This window comes from Scardinius erythrophthalmus (assembly GCF_964197995.2).
Source record: "Scardinius erythrophthalmus genome assembly, chromosome: 4".
Taxonomy (NCBI): domain Eukaryota; kingdom Metazoa; phylum Chordata; class Actinopteri; order Cypriniformes; family Leuciscidae; genus Scardinius; species Scardinius erythrophthalmus.
In genome coordinates, this window is record NC_138224.1 from 14,111,121 (window position 1) to 14,130,797 (window position 19,677).

The 19,677-nt window shown below is 38.5% G+C and overlaps 1 protein-coding gene across 1 annotated transcript in view; it reads left to right on the forward strand.

The window, feature by feature from the left end:
* Window positions 1–19,677, forward strand: part of cfap54 (cilia and flagella associated 54) — a 35,086-nt gene that overhangs the window by 11,661 nt on the left and 3,748 nt on the right. Inside the window, exons 28-60 of the mRNA XM_081364388.1 lie at window positions 123–248; window positions 706–829; window positions 933–1,025; window positions 1,120–1,246; window positions 1,332–1,428; window positions 1,508–1,593; window positions 1,971–2,156; window positions 2,320–2,504; window positions 2,932–3,107; window positions 3,199–3,411; window positions 3,918–4,111; window positions 4,268–4,403; window positions 4,566–4,671; window positions 4,839–4,994; window positions 5,626–5,829; window positions 5,925–6,012; window positions 6,604–6,774; window positions 6,847–6,913; window positions 7,007–7,192; window positions 8,915–9,001; window positions 9,118–9,240; window positions 9,632–9,685; window positions 9,797–9,947; window positions 10,030–10,133; window positions 10,365–10,516; window positions 11,336–11,465; window positions 11,608–11,770; window positions 11,852–12,012; window positions 12,107–12,253; window positions 12,455–12,575; window positions 13,068–13,232; window positions 13,313–13,424; window positions 19,521–19,641. Coding sequence (XP_081220514.1) covers window positions 123–248; window positions 706–829; window positions 933–1,025; window positions 1,120–1,246; window positions 1,332–1,428; window positions 1,508–1,593; window positions 1,971–2,156; window positions 2,320–2,504; window positions 2,932–3,107; window positions 3,199–3,411; window positions 3,918–4,111; window positions 4,268–4,403; window positions 4,566–4,671; window positions 4,839–4,994; window positions 5,626–5,829; window positions 5,925–6,012; window positions 6,604–6,774; window positions 6,847–6,913; window positions 7,007–7,192; window positions 8,915–9,001; window positions 9,118–9,240; window positions 9,632–9,685; window positions 9,797–9,947; window positions 10,030–10,133; window positions 10,365–10,516; window positions 11,336–11,465; window positions 11,608–11,770; window positions 11,852–12,012; window positions 12,107–12,253; window positions 12,455–12,575; window positions 13,068–13,232; window positions 13,313–13,424; window positions 19,521–19,641 — 4,512 coding nt within the window. The remainder of the gene's footprint in view (window positions 1–122; window positions 249–705; window positions 830–932; window positions 1,026–1,119; window positions 1,247–1,331; window positions 1,429–1,507; window positions 1,594–1,970; window positions 2,157–2,319; window positions 2,505–2,931; window positions 3,108–3,198; window positions 3,412–3,917; window positions 4,112–4,267; window positions 4,404–4,565; window positions 4,672–4,838; window positions 4,995–5,625; window positions 5,830–5,924; window positions 6,013–6,603; window positions 6,775–6,846; window positions 6,914–7,006; window positions 7,193–8,914; window positions 9,002–9,117; window positions 9,241–9,631; window positions 9,686–9,796; window positions 9,948–10,029; window positions 10,134–10,364; window positions 10,517–11,335; window positions 11,466–11,607; window positions 11,771–11,851; window positions 12,013–12,106; window positions 12,254–12,454; window positions 12,576–13,067; window positions 13,233–13,312; window positions 13,425–19,520; window positions 19,642–19,677) is intronic.

Sequence of the window (19,677 nt, forward strand, 5' to 3'; positions counted from 1 at the left end):
ATTGTGAGAAACACATTTATTTGTGTCTAAACTATTTCATCCAGCATCCTGTAGATTTCACTTTTGAAATGATTGTGTTTGCATGTTTTATATGTGTATGATGCATTTCTGTGTGTTTTTAGAGCTTGCGCTCCACTCAGGAGAGTGGCATGGCATCATCTGTGTTTGAGTCGGGAAAGAAACTACTTCAGGAAATCACTGAGCCCCCTCTGCAACCCGCCAAACAAACATCAATGGAGCAGGATGAGGTATGGGATTTGCCTTGTTTATCATAGATAAACTACGTCTCATCTGTCCTTTGGATGAGAAGTAAAACCGAGGTCCTGACTCTCTGTGGTCATTAAAAATCCCATGGCACTTCTCGTAAAGAGTAGGGGTGTAACCCCGGTGTCCTGGCCACATTCCACCCATTGGCTCTATCACTCTCTCTCCTCTCCACCTATATCTGGTGTGTGGTGAGCGCACTGGCGCCGTTGTACTGTGGCTGCCGTCGCATCATCCAAGTGGATTCTGCACACTGGTGGTGGTTGAGGAGAGATCCCCTGTCATGTTTGTACATCGCTTTGGGTGTACAGTAGTACATATGAAAGCACTATATAAATGCCTCATTCATTCATTCATAGACCCTTTGGGATAGTATGCCACATATTCTATCTGCGCTACATTCATAAGTATTAATGACTGTGTGTGTTTGATTTCCTGAAGAAGACAGCTCCCACGTATGATGAGGATCCCAGTGAACAGCTAAAGATTTTAGAGGCCATTGTCATGAAAAACATGCAAGCAGAAACATTAGGAAAATATGGTGTCACTTCCTGTAACAAAACAGGTACATGTTTTTCATATATCTCAGATCAGAATGGCAATATATACATTTTTGCCATATAAAGAACTTGTTTTGTAATTTTAGTTTGTTGTGGCCTTTGTTGCAGGGTCTCATGGATGTGAGCTCACTGGACAGGAAGACCCTGTCGTACTCTACATGGTGATTGAAAACAGCTCCCTCCATCATGGCTTTAAAGAGGGTATAACGCAAACAACACATACTAAAGAAAATCTGATTCATTGAATGAGCTATCATACACTCATTTTCTGTATTTGTATGTGTGTTTGATTCAGTGATGAAGTTCAACCAAAAGTCTTGTTTTTTGGAGTTTGTTGTGCACTTGCTCCAGAAAGCCCTGCTAGAAGATGAGCTGGATCTGGTGTTGCGGTGGGAGCGGAACATCTTGAACTGGCTCAGCAGGTGAGTGTGTCTCTGTTTGGGTCCATGTTTGCAATGTGTGTTGGTGTTTTGTCTTACATTTCTTTGCTGTCTGTAATATTGCTAGACGTGACGATGCTCTGTTCGTGCTAAAGAAACACTCGAGTGTACCAGGAGAGGAGTGGAAAGAGTTCACAACCTCTGTGATAGAGTACAACACAGAGGTAAGCTTCTGTTACTTTAAATGCGGCAACACACTACTTATCTCTTTCAGTTTGTAAATGCCATTTAACTACATTTCAGAAACAAAAAGGTGGCACCTTTTGGGGTAACAGGAAGTTGCTACAGAAAAGACTACTGATTGCATTCAAGAGCCAGAACTCTGAAAGGTAAAGCAATATTCGGCCCAGCTTGCACAATATTGAAACATTACATATTTAAAATGTATTTTTAAAGTGTACACTAGCGCTCAAACGTGTTTTTTTTTAAGTAAGTCTCTTATGCTCACCAAGGTTGCATTTATTTGATTAAAAATACAGTCAAAATTTGTGATAATTTTTTTTCTGGATTCTTTGATAAATAGAACGATTTTTATTTGGAATAGAAATCGTTGGTGACAATGTAACATTTTTATCAATGTAATGCATCCTTGCTGAATAAATGTTTCATTTTCTTTACAAAATCTTACTGACCCCAAACTTTTGAATGGTAGTATACATGATTACATATTTCACACTTTGTCTGTATTTGCTTTTGTGTCTCTTAGAGAGGTCAAAGCTGTGGACATCCTGCTAAATCAACTTGCTGCTCTTATCAGAAGATATAAGCGCCTTTGGAAGCTGAGGCGGATGCGCTCTGAGGATTCGCTGTGGCGTTGCCATGTCAATCTGAGCCTGGCTCGTGCGCACCTAGGCATGCTGAGGAAGAATCTTGGACCACCTCCCCAGCTCTGGTATGCAGATCCAACAGAAAAACTGTGAATAATGCCAATGTCTGGGTCTTCGTCTTTACTCTGAATATCAAGTCTATTTTATATGTCCTGTTAAAAACCCTTATATTATTGGTTTCTCTGAACATACTCGATTGAAACTTGAGCTTTTTTCTATCTGTTCCAGTTTTAGTCATCTATCACAGTCTTTCTTCTCTCTCGCTCATTGTGGAATGCTGATTATGTGGAAGAACGTTTCACTGCAAATCAGGCCACCTGAACTAACTCTTCCATGTCCCAAATCTGTACCTCGTCCTGGATCCCATGCTAACAAAAGAAAAGTGAAACGCAAAGTTAAACACACTAATCAAGGTGGGTTAAAGTCTCTTTAGCATGACAACTGAATCTACACTACCGGTCAAAAGTTTGGGGTTGGTTAGATATTTTGAAAGATGTTTTGAAAAGAGTCTTCTCATTTATTTGACCAAAAATACAGTAAAACAGTAACAATGTGAAATATTTAAATTTAAAATAACTTTTTAAAGATGAGACTGAAGACTGGAGTAATGCTTTGCGTCACAGGATTGACATTTTAAATGACATATATATTTTTATTTTTATTTTTTATTTTTTAATGTAATTTAAAACGTTAATCCTGTGACGCAAAGCTGAATTTTCAGGATCATTACTCCAGTCTTCAGTGTCGCATGATCCTTCAGAAATCATTCTAATGGTAGTGTAGATCATTACATGTAGATGCAGTGAATGATTGTCATACATTTCTCTACATTTTCAACAGCACCAAACACCAGTGATGAGGAGTTGAACTCTACAGAGAGTGAAGTGGAAGGTGAAATGGACTCTAAGTTTCGGCACACCCACAACCCTGAAGCTGATGACGCTCCTACTGGTCAAGCCACCTTTCATTTACTCGACACACTTGACAAAGCCTCTATATACTTGCGCAGAGCTATGGTAAATGCAGTTTCATTTTAATAGGTCTAATTTGATACACTCTTTTTTGTGTGTGATATTATCAACGGCATCTCCTATTTTTTAACATAAGGTGCTAGCACATCGCTGGAGTCACTGGACAACTTTACAGTGGGTGTGTCGGACTCTGTGGGACCAAACCAGCACACTTGCCCTGATGATAGAGCGAGCTCAAGGCCCTGATGCCCATGCCAGACAGCTGACGATAGAGCAGCTCTATACAGTGATCACTCCTCTACTTGTGCTGGCCTCAGACCTTCTTATGGACATGATGGAGAAGCTTAAGGTTAATACACATCACCTCTAAAACAGTGGCTTTTTGACTTTTTACCCACTGTCCAAGGCCCCCTACGTAATATAATATTAACTATATAAAATCTGGGAGTGCCAGTATAGGTACATTAAGTAACCACATCCTTTTTTTAGCATTTTAAATTAGTTCAATAATTAAAATAATATAAAAATATTAATATTAATTCTTTAATAGAATAGAATTTTCTAATTCTGTATTATTTTATTAGGTTGATTATATTATATAAACAATAATTTATTAAATTAATTATAATTCAAATGCACATACATGTGCTAAATTAAGATTAAGAATCCACTTATAAATGGCCTGCAAGATAAAACCACATGCTGTTATGCACCATTGTTACAGCTCTCTGGAATACTTGATTCGGATACTTGATTGGCCATTTGCCTCATTCTGCACTCAGATATTTTTATTTAATGACCACTAAACTGTAGGATAAAGTTATCTGACATAACAGTTTTTTTTTTATTCTCTAGCTGTGGAATGTTTATGATGATGAAGAAAGGGAGCTTGAGGCCAGCTTGTACTTCTCTGCTCCAGTGGACGATGGGACAATGATAGATCTGCGCTGGCTGAGGACCCTGGTTCTGCACACATTAGAGCTTCTGTACTACCAGTCCAAGTGGGAGAGTCTCGCCCACCTCGCACTACTTTTCAACACATACACTAGGTACGCTTATAACTCACTGATGCTGGTGGCATTGGTTTTTGTACTTGCTGAAAGTATACACGAAACTGAAAAGTTTATGAATAGAATTCCTCTCACAAAAGAGTAGCTATTGAAATACAAGGTGCAATACAAGGTGCAATGCGTCATGGGTTTCAGGGAGCGCTACTCTCACATGGTAACACCTGTTCTGGTGCATGCACAGAGGAGGCTGTTGGACAGGATCAGCTGTTTTGGTGGTCCTCCAGCCCCTCAACCTCACTTCACCTACACTGGGATGATCTCTGGAGAGAAGGTAGACAGAAATGATCACATACACATCATTCTTATCAACTTTGGCAGAACTGTTTAAATTTTTGAGTTCGAAGCCTGTTCAACAAACATTTGCAATGAATGCTCCAGATGTGCATCCATTAGATTTGGTAAAATGACTAAGTTTTGTGACTGATGTCTATAGGTGACCTGCCGGAATTATGCAAGCAGACAATTGCTGTTTCCCTGTGGAGAAGGTCAGATTATGATTACTGCACATGATACTAACCCAGAGCTCAAGGAACTTGCAGGTACAGTCTACAGAAAAGGGTTGCCAGGTCCCATTTATTTTCTGATAAATTTTGTGTGTTTTGCATGTCACATTTGGGCCATGTATAATGATTTGTATTTTTTTTTTTTTAAGACCATATTTAAATCTTACTTGTGTGTTTTATAATTATTTTTATCTTTATTGCAGATGTGAAGAGAGCCATGTGTCTGGTGTGTGTACCGTTGGATGTGAGTGACACACTGCAGTGTTTCAGAGAGACTCTGGAGAGAAGAAATCACGCACTGCTGACCTTTCAGCACAGCCGAACTCTACTCCTGCTGCTACTGGCTGACACACAGCACTGTAAGTCTGACCCACAGCGGGTCAGTACGATTTTTTTTCCTTGAATACGTTTATTCAGCAAGGATGCATGCAATTGATCAAAAGTGACAGCAAAGACATTTATAATTTCTATTCTTCCAAGAACCATGATTAAAATGTATCATGGGTTCCACAAAAATAATAAACAGCACAGCTGTTTTCAACATTGATTCTAATAAGAAATATTTCTTGATCAGGAAATCAGCATATTAGAATTTGCCGTCACAGGAATAAATGACATTTTAAAATATATTAAAACAGAAAACTTCATTTCAACTCCAGCCTTGGTGAATGAGCGAATGAGATTTCTTTAAAAAACATTTAGAAAAATCTTACCGACCCCAAACTTTTGAACATCACAACCATAAAATGTTTAGGTCATGGCAAAAAGTACAGAACATTACTTAATGAGACTTTCACATTAAATTATATCTAAATTACAAAAAGTTTTACTGCAAACCTTATTTTACTACTAAAGTAAAAAACGCTATTTTAAAAGCACTTTTGGTAACCCATGTCATTCTAATTTTCTTCTGTATTTCAGAACTTAAAACTAAACACTTTCAACTTTTTTTTTTTCACTTTCAATCACACCCTTTATATGTGGCCTCAGCCTATGTTGAGGTGCCATTCTCCAAAGAGACCAATGGCGTTCTGCAGGGGAAAGTGGAATTCAGCATGGCAGCTTGCATCCCGCCAGGTGTCAGACCTCCAGACCTGTCCACAGAAGACTTCAACTCTCTGGGCTCTATCTACAGCCCCACCCTCCCTACATCACAGCTCCAGACTGTTTTCTCCTCCTACAACAATGCAATTAGTGAGAACTGATCTAAACTCTAACTCATTACGAGCTGAATTTGTTCATGAACAAGCTTTTGCAGTACAGATATGTTGTTTTGTTATTTCATGCAGAATATCTTCAAGAAAATAAGTACAACTCCCTCCAGGTGCAAGCACTCCATGACCTTGGAAACCTGCATTTCTTCAATGGAAATCGAAAGTATGATGTGTTCATTGCATTGTTTTCCTGCTTTGTTTATTAGTTTGAACAGTTTCATACTGTGTGTTTACACTACTGTTCAAAAGTTTGGGGTCGCCAAGATTTTTTAAGTTTTTGAAAGACTTAGTCTCTTATGTTCACCAAGGCTGTATTTATTTAAAGTGGTCATGAACTGAATTATTTTATTATTTTATAATGTTTCCTGGGATGCCTTTATATTGTTAGTATGATTCTTACATAAAAAATTGTCATAATTTAGAAATAAAAGGCATTTATTGTAAGCCTTTAGCCTCTGATTTGAACGCTCTGTTTGAAGGGGCGTGTCTGCTGTGAGACTTCAGTGTAAACGCCCACTGCTGTCATTGGCTGACATCTTTGCATATGAAATAGCCAGCATTACATGTGGAAATCTCTCGAATACTTTTACAAAGTTTTACTATTACAACTATTGAGATTAACGAATGATGATTATAGCTAATGCTATAAAACAAACTTTTAAACATTAGTCTAGGTAATTGAATGTTTTGCATATACACTGTAAGAGGAGATGAAGTGCATCTTTTATTAGTGAGTTTGTTTGTTTTTGTATAGATCTGCACACTGTTTCTGGAGTAAGGCTCTGGACTGTGCTCTGCAAGACTCTGGAGTTCTGGAATCTTGGGATGGTGACTCATGGAGCTGCAGCTCCTCTCAGGAAACCCTGCGGCATGCTGGGATATGGGGTTGTCTCCAGGGAGCTTTGCTTTCTGCCAAAATTGCACAGTGAGTGAGAAACCATGAATTGTTTTGTGATGGTGCTCCATTACAGCAGTAAGATTTCTCCTCTATTGACAGGCACATCCTGACATCCAACATCAACCAGCGCACAAAATGCTGCCTTCTCTCTGCCAAACTATTCAAGGTCAGAATTGAAATGTTCACTGAAATGTTATTACAGTTGAAAGAAAGGATCTGAGCCAATACAAAAAGTTTACTAAGGTCATATGCTTTGCAGTGCCTACTGATGGCCTCTATGCCCCATCCGATGACAGACCTGTCATACTCCACATACTCTGTGGAGATGGATCTTATCCCAGGCATCGACCTCTTCTCTGAGCCGGATCGTGGGAATCTTGCCACCACTATTGCCAGTTTGTCTTTTCTCTGCCACTGGCTATATACCTCAGGACACCTTCTCAAGGTACTAGTGCCTAGGGGTATGCGATATATATCGTCTATGATAATATCGTAATTGTTGTTTTAATGATATGCAATCTGACATTATCGCGTATGTCCATCACTTTACAACACACCTAGAGTGCATTGCATACACTACGTGGTGTAGTCTAGTAGGTTAGACTAGTGCGCTTGTGCATTTAGAGTGCACGCTTTCACTGCCAAAATTTAAGATAAGGGGGCAAAATACCTCTGCATGTCTTTTATTGTTATATCATTTAATATAGTTAATATCACACAAAGAGTGACGGTTTTCTCCAAATATTAGCACGATTACAAATGTGATGTTTACAACAGTTCAATAAACAAGAAGTTAATATTAAGTGACTTACATTTTAGACAAAATATTGCCTTTATTATCCATTTCGCCAACGTAAATGGACCGTTTTGCATCTCTTAGCAACACACAGCGGTTAATGAACAAATCATTTGAATAAATGATTCAATGACTGAGTCATTAAAATAATGAAATGCTTCCTTCCTGAATGAATCAGCCATTTGATTGAATCGGTTAAATATCTTGGACTTAGGGCCCTATCATACACCCGGCGCAATGCAGCGCCAAGCCCAACGCAAGTGTTTTTTTGCTAGTTTCAGCCTGACGCAGTTATCATTTTCACGTCTTGCGCCACGTTGTTTAAATAGCAAATGCATTTGCACCTATTTATGCACCCATGGGCGTGTTGGTCTGAAAACGAGGTGTGTTCAGGCGCATTGTTGGCGCGTTGCTATTTTGAGGCAACTGAAATAGACCACCAAAAACCTGGTCTAAAGTCAATGGAGCAATATATTTTTTATTTAAAGAGCGCGTTAGTAATGTGCGCCTATATGTGGGTCCACAATCCTTATTTACTCATTAAGAGAATAGGGACAACCCTTTTAGACCATGCACCGCGCGCGCCGACCATTTTTCACATCATTAAACTAGCATAAGTGCAATTGCACCCTGCACTTTAGAGTAGACTATGCGCTTAGATTGTTAAAATAGTGCCCTTACTCATTAACAGTGACTTGCTGCCACCTACCGGCAGTTTTAATTTCATATCTTTTCATTTTTTTAATAATTTCAAATATCAATGTTCAACGTTTTTGTTTAAAACATCAAAAACATCATCCATGCATTTGTAACTGCAGGTTAAATGCATTCATGTCGCCTCTGAGCTGCATTAAACAGTCTGTAAATATATCTAAATGCCACTTCAGATGCAGCTTCTCTGTTTCCTCTGCATTGCAAAAATAAATTTTGTTAATACTGATTTCATTTGATTGGCAACAGCCCGTCTTGTGTCATCTTATTGTAATTTAATTTAATGATTAAATGTAAGAATTGTGACACAAAAGATGATGCATACATTTAATTAGGTTAGAAAAAAATGCCCATAAAAGGTAAAACATCTATTTAAGCTTTAGATCATTTCTGTCATTGCTGGAAACTGCCACCACACAGAATATCAAAAACTTTAGGAGTCAGCTGTCCATGGCAGTCCTAAACTTACCAAGATACCAGTACAATAACACAGCAAAATATCGTTTAATTATCGTTATCGATAAAATTCCAGAAAATATTGAGATATAATTTTTTGTCAATATCACACACCCCTAAACAGACTCATATTAAGAGCAGCCTGTGTGCATTTGATGTCTGATACATCTTAATATTCAACACCTGTCTTACTGCTTATTTCAGTCTCTTCCTGTTCTGGCTCTGTACCTGTATATTGCCAAAACTGTGTGTCTGGATCCACACCTTACTGTCAGATGCAGAATCCTGAAGGTTTGAAAGACTTCATTGTGTCTTTCTGTTATTTTGTATGTATTGAAAAGCTGTATTGCAGTGGATGTATTTGTCTGTTTTGTGAGTTTTAATCAAGTGTTTCTGTGTGTATACAGATAAAGGTATTGACTGAATTAGGGGCCTTCTCTCAAGCGGTTAAAGAACTCAGTAATCTCACATTTGGCGTGGAAATCCCTGTGCCTCATGGATGCCCCCACAGAGTGGAGAAGCCATTTTGGGTAAAACACCATAAACAATATAGGATATGTTTAGCTTACATATATATTTAGACAAAAAAAATACGGTTGCCTTGTCTTGAAAAAGGAACTGATCTGAAGCAAAACACATTTTCCCTATTTTTTTTCTTTCTTGATTAAATGACGTTTTAAATATATTCAAATAGAAACTCTTTTTTTTTAGACAGTTAATTTTTTTCACAAATTAAATTAAAATGTTTCACAATCACTGTTTTTACCCTGCAGCCTTGGTGAGAATGAGAGACGTCTTACAAAAACATTAAAAAAATCTTATTGACCCAAAACTTTTGTATGCTAATGAATATAGTATAATAATTGTTACATTATCCTTTTTTATGTCTTGTAATTTTTAAATGCACATTAAACCCCACAGACAAAGGAAACATTTATTGAAGGAAAACCCCTGTTGGATCCTTCCAATCTTCAAGTAAGTTTACCTGTTTTCACAGCTGTATCATTAATAAAAATTATTGATATTTACTTCATACTGTACTGTACTTGAATATGAATATCATGCTTTATACGATCCATTTCTTAGGTTCTGGAAGAAGTGGTCAATAGGAGGCCAAGTAAGGACATCATGGCTGTTTATGGCTCAAGATTCACCACATGGCTCTTGATGGCCAGAGTTCATCTCATCTTGGCTATATGTAGTACTATACAAGACCTGCCTGAGCCACCACCACTAGGTCTCATTACTAGTTTGTTATGGACAATAACAGATTATAAATCTACATAAACCCTTACTGAATCATATACTTTAACCCACAGAGTTATCCAAATCTCAGGAGAAAAGTTTGCTTGATGCTTCCAGCAGTGACGAGTCCAAGCGTCTCCAGCTCAGTGCCAGGAAACTCACATTAGGAGAAGTCAAGGTGCTCCATTTTAACTTCATTTTATGACGTTAAAGCTGTCCAACTATCCTTTCTGTTAGATTGTTCTTCCAGATCTAGGCTTATAAAATGTTTTTAACATTATTTGACCCTATAGCAATAATGGCTATGAAGTATGACGTTATAAACACAAATATACAGTAAATGCATCTACCAAATGCCAAGAACATTAAGGACAAAGTTAACATAATGTCTCTCTATTGCCCTGTTCAGGCCATACTCCTAAAAGAAGCACATGCTCTGGTTAGTCCTGAGCTCTTCACCCCACATCCGCTGAGCATTGATCCTGAAGAAATGGAGCTGGCAGTGGAGATCAGACTGTTATTGTCCAATATCAACATGCAGCAGGGCAGGATGGCTGCCAGGTAGTGCAGAAACATAAATCATGAGGAAGAGTGCCATTTGTAGTTGTGTGGGTGTATACACTACTGTTACAAAATCATTACGATTTTTTTTTGAAGAAATGTATTTATTTAGCAAGGAAACATTAAATTGATCAAAAATGACAACAAAGACATGTATAATGTTTTAAAAGATTTCTATTTCAAATAAATGCTGTTCTTTATTCCCCAAAAAATCCTGACAAAAATGTATCAAGTTTTCCACAAAAATATTTAGCCTCCCAACGTTGATTCAGCATTGATAATAATAAGAAATGTTTCTTGAGCTAAAAATCTGCATTTTAGAATGATTTCTGAAGGATCATGTGACACTGAAGACTGGAGTAATTATGCTGAAAATATTACAATAGAACACAGTTATTTTAAATTGTAATATTTCTAAATATTACTATATTTTTGAGCAAATAAATGCAGCCTTAGTAAGCATTAGAGACTTCTTTCATAAACATCAAGAAACCTAACCAACCTCAAACGTTTGAACGGTAGTGTATGTTCCTGGGGATTCATGTATGTCTCCAGCATGTATGGGGTGGTGATGGCGCAGTGGATAAGACACATGCCTTTGGTGTGAGAGACCCGGGTTCGAATCCACTGTGAGACACCAATGTGTCCCTGAGCAAGACACTTAACCCCTAGTTGCTCCAGAGGCGTGCGACCTCTGACATGTATAGCAATTGTAAGTCGCTTTGGATAAAAGCGTCAGCTAAATGAATAAATGTAAATGTAAAATGTCTCGATGTTTGAATCTACTAAAAATCTAAACATTTTTCATTTCTATTGTAGTGCAGATCTGTCAGTGTCTGCTTTGAGGCTCCTCCAGAGTTCTCTTGTGTTTCAAAGTGATTTCCGCCCGCTACCTCCTCCTAAACCACCCTCCTCTGCTCTCAGACGACCCAGAGCCAAAGCATATCAGGTAATGATCATCCTCTGATTTACTTAAATAAATTCAATACTTAATTCAGATCTTGAGTCTCTCATGTTCTAAAGGACAGATTCAGTTTCATTAAAAAACATTTTTTTAAGAGTTTTAAAGAAAATCTGTCTTTTCTCTACAGACTAGCTCCCGGGATGCAAAGTCTGTTCTCGATCTCCATAACGGAGATCTTCCAGAAGAGTTGGAAGCGAGAGAACGCATGGATCTCCTTTTCTGGCTGCGCTGTAGGCTAGCAGTGGTCCGTTCCCTCGTAGGCCATATCCCTGGAACTGCAATCTACTCTGGTTAGCTGCTCCGAAAAGCTAAATGTGGTGGAAATATCATTGGATGGTGTTTGTTGATGATTCTCGCACGTGTTTGTGCAGGTACAGACAGTAGTGCAGAGGCGCTCCGGCTGCTGAAAGAGGGTCTGGCTGAGGCAGAGGCCTGGGGAGATCCTGACACAAAAGCCCTCCTGCTCCTACAAGGCGTCCAACTCAACACACACCGTGGCAGACCCAGAGAAGACAGTACAGCCATGCTACAGGTCAGTAGGTAGCTATGACAGTTGTTTGTGATTTAGTGCTATTTGACCTGAACTTGACTGTTTCTGTTGGCCGATCACATGTGTGTCTGTTTAGGAAATTGTGAGCTTGTTGTCTGGGCGTAGTGCTCTATCTCTGCGTTCTCAAATGACTCTAGCTGAGGCTGCATTATTACTTAGTGAACTGAGAGGAACAGGAAGCCAGACTCTCCACCTGCTCACACAGAAACTACTGCAGCAACAGGTTTTGTTACACTTTTATGCTCAAAATGTTTGTTAAAACTAGTCGCAAGAGAAAAAAATGTATGTAAAATTCCCATTTGTTGTTATCTAAAACGTTTTAGGACAGTAAAGATCTGGTAAAGTTGTACAGCTCCCAGATCACATATATTAAATGCATGTGTTTTACATATTTTGTAGTGGTAATATTATTCTTTGTTTTCAGCTCTGTGCCACTGGAGAGTCTATAGGTCTCAAAAAAGGAGGCGAGGTGGAACTACGAGCGGGCCTAAACAATATTTATCTTCCACAGCTTCCCCTGCTTGCCAAGACAACCATGCGGATTGGTATGACAACTACAATAAGGCAGCTCTGTATTGATATTCCTCTAACATTATGATTAGGTGTTTGTTCTTAACCTGCAATTAATTCAGAACAGCTTAATGTATAAAAACTTTTTTAAATACCCTTACGTATGCTATGCTTTGTGATGTTGTCGTTTTTTGCTTTGTTTTTTTGTTTCTTGCTTTATTTTGGTTTTGTTTTGGATAAATGCGCATAATTCTCCTATTGACTTATATTGAAAGAATGTTCAGAATAAAAAAAATATGTAGAATTTGAGTACTAAATTGTGATTGGTCTTCTTTCTTATATCATTTTGCATACTAAGTTGTTATTGGTATTTTCTTCCTCACGTCTATTTACGCATTTCTTCTACACAAAATACAATTTTACATTTCAAACCTACACCTAACTTCTAAAAATGCAAACTTAGTTTGTACTGCAATTTTGAAGGCTCAAAATGTTATTATGCTGTGTATTGATTCTTTCTGTTCCAGGTCGCTCTTTGGCATTGCAGGCCTTGTCACGTTCTTCTGAGGGAGGTGAGGAGCCCTGGAGGCCCTTGATATTTGCTCAAGAAGTTTTGCAGTCTGCACTCAGCATCTCTCAGGCCTCTGCCAACAGAGACTGCCAGCTGGAGGCTGATATCCTCTACTGTACAGGTGATCAATTGGGAGTGTTTTTTATATTGGCCTCTTGTCTTGTGAACCAGTTGTGTATGGTTGATCATTTGTGTCTGCAGGAGTGGTGGGTAGACATCTCATGTCCATGCAAAAATCTGGTCCCCAGGAAGTCTTAGAGGCCTTGCTTGGGTGTTTAACCACATTTAAGCACACTCATGGCCAAAGCTTACGGTAAGTTTTTTAACTAAAGCCCAAAGTATACTTCGGCCATCCGCATTCCGCAGCGGTCCGTGCACTGTCCACTTGCATTCCCATTTTTGTGTTAGCGCAGATGGTTTTACAGCGGTTGTTGCATTTCTATCGTAAAGAAGTGGGAAGAAGCAAATATTAAAGATTAAGTGGACATTTGAATTTACATGTTGTTTGGCCAATATTAAACAAGGATTTGATCATTCCGTAGTGCAGGGGTCGGCATGTAACTTTGGCCGCGGGCCAATATTTTTTTTTAGTAAGTAGATGGCGGGCCAGCTACACAGAATAGGCCTATGGATACAAATTAAATATTCTTATATAGGCCTATAATTGCGGAATATGATGGGTCCGTCACCATCCGTGGACCATTCGTTCAATCGTTTTTTCAAATTAAAACCAAAAATAAAAAGATGAAAAACGACTTGTTTTTCCATTATTTATTTCCTGAACTAAAATGAAAAAACTAATAACGACGGGTTTTCTGATTTTCTGATTGTGCTCAGATCAAAAATAGAAAAAAATAATTACTGGATTAGACCAATTTTAATTTAGATTTTTAATTTTTAATTTAACACCTTAGGCATATATCAAGGAAATCATTTTAAACATATCAAGTAGGCTACTATTGTGGTAACAGATTACAGCCATTTTAATAAAGGTGTGAATAGCAATCATGCCTCATTCGCTTATAGTCCGACTTTTTAACTTTATTCCTTTTTTTTGTATTATTTATTCGGGACACACTCATACACACCTAAGGTTTAAGGAGGTCTGCGCGGGACTGTTTTTTTCCGTCCCGCTCCCACAAGGTTCTATTCAGCAACCGCTTAAAATGTTCACCCGCTTTATTTCCCGACCTGACGGGTCCGCAAAATTTAGATCTCGTTTCCATAATCTCACATTCAAATGTCTCTAACGAAAAGAAGGAGATTAAGTAGCCTATAATAATTATAAATGCTATACAAAAAATTGTGTTCTTGTCAATATAAATATTAGGCTATTTTAACATTGTAGGCTACTGTCAGCAGAGAAAAAAAATGCCACAGAAAAAAATTATGAAATATAAATAACATAAATTAAATAGGACAGAGCCTATCACTCAAATTTCTAAGCAACATAAACGAAAATCAAATTGCCCTACTGACAAATGAATTAGGCTATTTTTTTGCAGAACTATTTCAGACATCCTTGCAAAAAAAAGAATGTTGTTGACTGACAATGGTTTCCAAACAGTTCCTCAGAACTAGGTGTACAGGTGGTCAGAATTAAGTGCGGATACGCTGTCAAAAGATGTCGGGAGTGGGCTATTGTCAGTCAGACTGCACGCTCCGTCCAAAGTACACCAGAGTTCCAACCGCAACCGTCTTTTGACGCGCGAATGGATACAAAGTGGTCAAGCGTGTAACTAGACATGGCAGGCGCGAATTTGACGCGCTATTCGCGTCCGGTGTGAACGCACCGTTACTTTAAAATTTAATCCCGCGCTGCATGATTCCCTATGGGCGTTTCACACAGTGAGTATGCAGCGGTGAAATCGCCGCGCGACTACGGCTTTTCTCAAGTAGTGGAAGAGTTTTGTGCAGCATTTAGGACTTCCAAAATAATCCGGCGGGCCAGAAAATATTGCTGGCGGCGGGCCAGTTTTGGCCCGCGGGCCGCCAGTTGTCGTTCCCTGCCGTAGTGTAACAACAACTAACACCAGGCTGTTGGCGCCCTCTGCAGGCATTTGTTATAATACATAATGTAAACAAGTTTTGTTTATATTAGTTTATATCATTTATTTTACATGGTGTATTTTAACAGTGTTGTTCAATAAAACCCATATGATTACTTTGCAGTATTTGAACCAATTATTGCTTGTTATTATATATTTGTATTTTAAGTCATTTTAAAGTCTGTGGTTCACTTCGATCTATGTTTATTACCACTATTTTTTATCCGATTACTCAATTAATCGATGGAATAATCGGTAGAATACTTGATTACTAAAATAATCGATAGCTGTAGCCCTAATTAGAACCTCATTGTGTAAGAAATATGTGGGGAACAGAATGTAGACAGAATGTGAAGTAGGAGAGAGAAAGGGGAGAAGTCCACGAGCTGGGACTCAAACTCGGGTTGCACAATGTGTTAGTGCTGATTTTGTGTGTGCATGGAGCTTATCCAGCATCAGTTTTGTCAATCTTAGAACCTCATAATGTGAGACACAAGGGGGGAACATAATTCGACAGCAAATAAATCCAGCTGTCGGAGTCTGTTTCCCCTCCCATATATGATGTGGATATAGTGACTTAGAAGATGCTGATTCTATCCTGTGTGTGCATGGAGCTTATCCAGCACCAGTTTGATAAATATTAGAACCTCCTTTTGTAAGAAACATGGGGGGAACAGAATCCGACGGCAAACAATCCAGCTGTCAGAATCCGTTCCCCCACCCCCATGATGAGTGATGTTGATGTAGTGGCTTAAAAGATGCTGATTTTATTCTGTGTGTGGATGGAGCTTAACCAGCATCAGTTTAAAGATTAATATTTTGGTGTTTTTGCCTTTTATTATGATAAGACAGTATGTAGGCAGGAAGCGAAGTGGGAGAGAGAGAAGGGGGAAAAAATCATGAAACTTCCATAAGATGAGACTTGAACTTGGGTCTCTCAAAGCACAACTGTATGATATAAAAGCATGCTGCCCACAGGGCTATGGGCTACAACTAGCCAGCATCAGTTTTGTAAATTTTAAAACCTTGTTGTGTAAGAAACAAGGGGGGAACAGAATTCGACGGCAAATAATCCAGCTGTCAGAATCCGCTTCCCCACCCATATGATGAGAGATGTTCATGTAGTGACTTAAAAGATGCTGATTCTATCCTGTGTGTGCATGGAGCTTATCCAGCACCAGTTTGATAAATATTAGAACCTCCTTGTGTGAGAAACATGGGAATCCGTTCCCCCACCCCCTTGATGAGAGATCAGGGCTCAACGCTAAGGATTTTTTCAACTGGCCAGTGGTTAAAATTTTTACTTGCCCTGCCAAAATTTTCACTGGCCCCACAACAAAAAAAATATAAAGTAAAAGAAAAGAAAATGGGTCTATAATATAAGCCCAGTATTGTTTTTGTTATTTTTGATACAATGTAACCATAATAAATAAGGTTATGACACCAAAATCTACTAGATTAAATAATTTAAACAGTAGGTAATAAAATAAGAACCAATAATCAAATCACAAGCAATAGCACAAATAAATACAACTGAACAAACATATAAATTAAATAAACTGTGCTTTTCAGGTTTTTCATGTAGGTTTAAACAGGAGATTTTTTAGGTACATACATTTTAATCTAATGTATAAATATAACTATAGATAAACCTTTATTAAAGTTAATCAGTGAAGAGCAGTTAACGATGCATAAATAATGTTTGGAAATGTTGAAAATATAAAATGTTAAATACTGTTATTTGAAATTATTTAAAAAATGAAAAGATACATTAAATGTGAAATTAAACCCGCCAGGAGGTGGCAGCAAGTCCCTGTTAATGAGTGAGTCATTGAGATTCAACCGATTCATTCAAACGGCTGATTCATTCAGCAAGGAAGCATTTTACTGTCTTAATGAGTGAGTCATTGAATCATTGATTCAGCTGATTTGTTCAAAAAGCTGATTAAGCTGATATGATGAGAGATGTTCATGTAGTGACTTAAAAGATGCTGATTCTATCCTGTTTGTGTATAAAGCGTATCCAGCACCAATTTGTTAAATATTTGAACCCCCTTGTGTGAGAAACATGGGGGAACAATCCAGCTGTCAGAATTCGTTCCCCCACCCCCATGATGAGAGATGTTGATGTAGTGGCTTAAAAGATGCTGATTTTATTCTGTGTGTTGATGGATCTTAACCAGCATCAGTTTAAAGATTAATTATTTGGTGTTTTTGCCTTTTATTATGATAAGACAGTATGTAGGCAGGAAGAGAGATGTAGGGAGAGAGAGAGAAGGGGGAAAAATCAAGAAAAGTCCACGAGCTGGGATTTGAACTTCTGTCTCCAAAAGCGCAACTGCATGATATGTAAGCATGCTGCCCACGAGGCTATGGGCTCCACATAACCAGCATCAGTTTTATAAATCTTATAACCTCATTGTATAAGAAACAAGGGGGGAACAGAATTTGACTGCAAATTATCCAGCTGTTGGAATCCGTTCCCCCACCCCCATGATGAGTTATGTTGATGTAGTGGCTTAAAAGATGCTGATTCCAATCTATGTCTGGATGGAGCTTAACCAGCATCAGTTTAAAGATAATTTTATGTGGTATTTTCGCTTTTTATTATTATAAGACAGTATGTAGGCAGGAAGCGAAGTGGGAGAGAGAGAAGGGGGAAAAAAACAGGAAAAGTCCATGAGTTGGGATTTGAACTTGGGTCTCCCAAAACACAACAGCATGCTATGTAAACGTGCTGCCCACGAGGCTATAGGCTCCAACTGATCAGTGTCAGTTTTGTAAATCTTAGAACCCCCTTGTGTGAGAAACATGGGGAACAGAATCCGACGGCAAACAATCCAGCTTTCAGAATTTGTTCCCCCACCCCCATGATTTAGAGATGTTCATGTAGTGACTTAAAAGATGCTGATTTTATTCTGTGTGTGGATGGAGCTTAACCAGCATCAGTTTAAAGATTAATCATTTGGTGTTTTTGCTTTTTATTATGATAAGACAGTGTAGCAAATTAGCCCTTTGAAATATTAATAATCAATAATAACTGGTTATAATTGATTATGAATATTTGGATCAGTTAATATAATTAACTTAATGTTGTAAATTAATATTACAATCAATTAACCTGTTTGTCCCGTGAACACTCAGTGTTAATTGTTTATTAATTAAGAGAGCGAGAGAAAGGGGAAACAATCAAGAAAAGGCCATGAGCTGGGACTTGAACTTGGGTCTCCTAAAGCACAACTGCATGATATGTAAGCCAAGCATGCTGTCCACGAGGCTATGGGCTCCAACTAGCCAAGTTTTGTAAATCTTAGAACCTCATTGTGTAAGAAACAAGGGGGGAACAGAATCCGACAGCAAAGAATTCAGTTGTCAGAATCCGTTCCCCCACCCCTATGAAGAGTGATGTTGATGTAGTGGCTTAAAAGATGCTGATTCCAACCTTTGCGTGGATGGAGCTTAACCAGCATCAGTTTAAAGATTAATATTTTGGTGTTTTTACCCTTTATTATGATTAGACAATATGTAGGCAGGAAGCAAAGTGGGAGAGAGAGAAGGGAGAAAAACAAAAAAAAAAGTCCACGAGCTGGGATTTGAACTTGGGTCTCTCAAAGCACAACTGCATGACATGTAAGCATGCTGCCCACGAGGCTATGAAATCCAACTAGCCAGCATCAGTTTTGTAAATCTTAGAACCTCATTGTATAACAGAATAGGAACAGAATTCGACTGCAAATTATCCAACAGTCGGAATCCGCTCCCCCACCCCATGATGAAGTTATGCTCATGTAGTGACTTAAAAGATTCTAATTCTATCCTGTGTCTGCATGGAGCTTATCCTGCACCAATTTGTTAAATATTAGAACCCCCTTGTGTAAGAAACATGGGGGGACCAGAATCCGATGGCAAACAATCCAGCTGTCAGAGTCCGTTCCCCCACCCCCATGATGAGAGATGTTTATGTAGTGACTTAAAAGATGCTGATTTTATTCAAAAAAATAAAATCTAAAAAAGTCCTCAAGCTGGGACTTGAACTTGGATCTCTCAAAGCCCAACTGCACAATATGTAAGCATGCTGCCCACAAGGCTATGGACTCTAACTAGACAGAGTCAGTTTGATAAATTTTAGAACCTCCCTGTGTAAGCAACTTGGGGGGAACAGAATTAAACGGCAAACAATCCAGCTGTCAGAATCCGTTCCCCCACCCCCATGATGAGAGATGTTGATGTAATGGCTTAAAAGATGCTGATTTTATTCTGTGTGTGGATGGAGTTTAACCAGCATCAGTTTAAAGATTTATATATATATATATATATATATATAGACAGGACTCACATTTTTTTGTATGTGTGTATTTCAGATTGGCACATAGGTGCTACCTGGAAATGGCATTGATATACTTGCAAGAGTTTGTGCAGATTCCCCCTCCCCCTGGACATCCGACTCCTCCCCCATCACCAGCACCTGACGAGACCAGCAAGGTGTTGTGAAATGTGTTTGTATATAACAGCCGAGTT